This window comes from Orycteropus afer, unplaced genomic scaffold (genome assembly GCF_000298275.1).
Source record: "Orycteropus afer afer isolate SDZICR_OR568_19922 unplaced genomic scaffold, OryAfe1.0 scaffold01268, whole genome shotgun sequence".
NCBI classification, from domain to species: Eukaryota; Metazoa; Chordata; class Mammalia; order Tubulidentata; family Orycteropodidae; genus Orycteropus; species Orycteropus afer.
The window spans coordinates 82,538-83,818 of NW_006922855.1; the positions used below are offsets into that span (position 1 = coordinate 82,538).

A 1,281-nucleotide genomic window follows, 5' to 3' on the forward strand; every position below is an offset into this window, starting at 1 on the left:
GTATTTTGCTTTAATTATTCTCTCCTACTACACCTCCATCCCCACGTGCACATGGCTGGATGTGGTTACCAACACCAGCCTCTGCCAAGCTGATTCTGCCTCAGGCTACCCCACGTGTGTCAGAGTAGAACTGTGCTCTGTAAGGTTTTCAATGGCTGTTTTTTTGAAAGTAGCTCTCCTGGCCTGTCCTTCTGAGGGACCTCTCTGTGGACTTGAACCTCCAACTTGCAGTTGGCAGCCAAGCACGTTAACTGTTTGTACCACCCAAGGACTTCTGAATGTGGTTACCCATAAGGTAAATCTTAGAACTGAGCTTGGTGTCATCTCAGGTCAAAATCAACAGTAATGGCTAGCGAGGGTCTTCTAGGCAAAGGGGTGGAGGGGAAGCTAGCATTATTGTCCAGGTTCAAGTGCATACAGCTCATCTGTTTAATTGGTGCTTCTGGTCTACCAAGTAGATGTTGTCAAAGTAAGTTATAAAGTAGGTAGGCTTTAGAGCCATATCACAGGTGGGTTTATCAATTCAGTCTCTCACTGAAAATATAGAATGCTAATCATCCAACCGACTGAAGTCACACACTGGCTTTATATCATCATGGCATAAACCTGACTCTATCTTTCACCTCTCAAATCAGTGTGGAACTCTACTGTGTAGCATAGTATACAAAAGGTGGCCCCTGCTTTGTGAAGCCCCAAAGCATGAGTCTTGCAGGCACTTGACAGTTTGGAATGAAGCAGCAAATTCAGAGGCATAAGAAATTTTATCTTTTTCTTTGTCCTGCAGGTTGAAGTTAGACGAATCTGATATTCAAGTGCAAAAGCTACTGCAAGAAATCAAAGACATCAATCCACAACTGACGGTTGAGAATGACTACCAAGATCTCAGAATGACGAGACCTTCTTCTCATGACTTCCTTTTCTGAAACCCCCTGGAGCCGTGCTCCCGCAAAGGTGATGGTGACGTTCCCGTGAGCCCCCTCAGCCATGAGTTAGTTGGTGGTGGGCGCTATGTGAGCTTTGCTTCTGCCTCTGGCTTTGATGAAACATGCAGAAGCTACTTAATGCTGTTATGTGTGAAATACCTGTATCACAAGTATGTCAGAAGAAATAAAGATGAAAGCAGCATAAACGATGCTATGTGGATTTATTTAGATCCCTAGCTTACTCTCTTTTTTTTTTTTTTTTTTTTTTTAGCATGGTGTATAGCTTTATTCTGGGAGCTCTGGTAGCATACTGCCTAAGGCACTTGACTGCTAACCAGAAGGTTGGCAGTTCAAACCC

The 1,281-nt window shown here is 43.9% G+C and overlaps 1 protein-coding gene across 1 annotated transcript in view; it reads left to right on the forward strand.

The window, feature by feature from the left end:
* The window catches only part of NLRP2 (NLR family pyrin domain containing 2), a 32,289-nt gene extending 31,366 nt beyond the window's left edge, over nt 1-923 (forward strand). The window contains exon 11 of the mRNA XM_007958976.2: nt 785-923. Coding sequence (XP_007957167.1) covers nt 785-923 — 139 coding nt within the window. The remainder of the gene's footprint in view (nt 1-784) is intronic.
* Nucleotides 924-1,281: the final 358 nt, after the last annotated feature.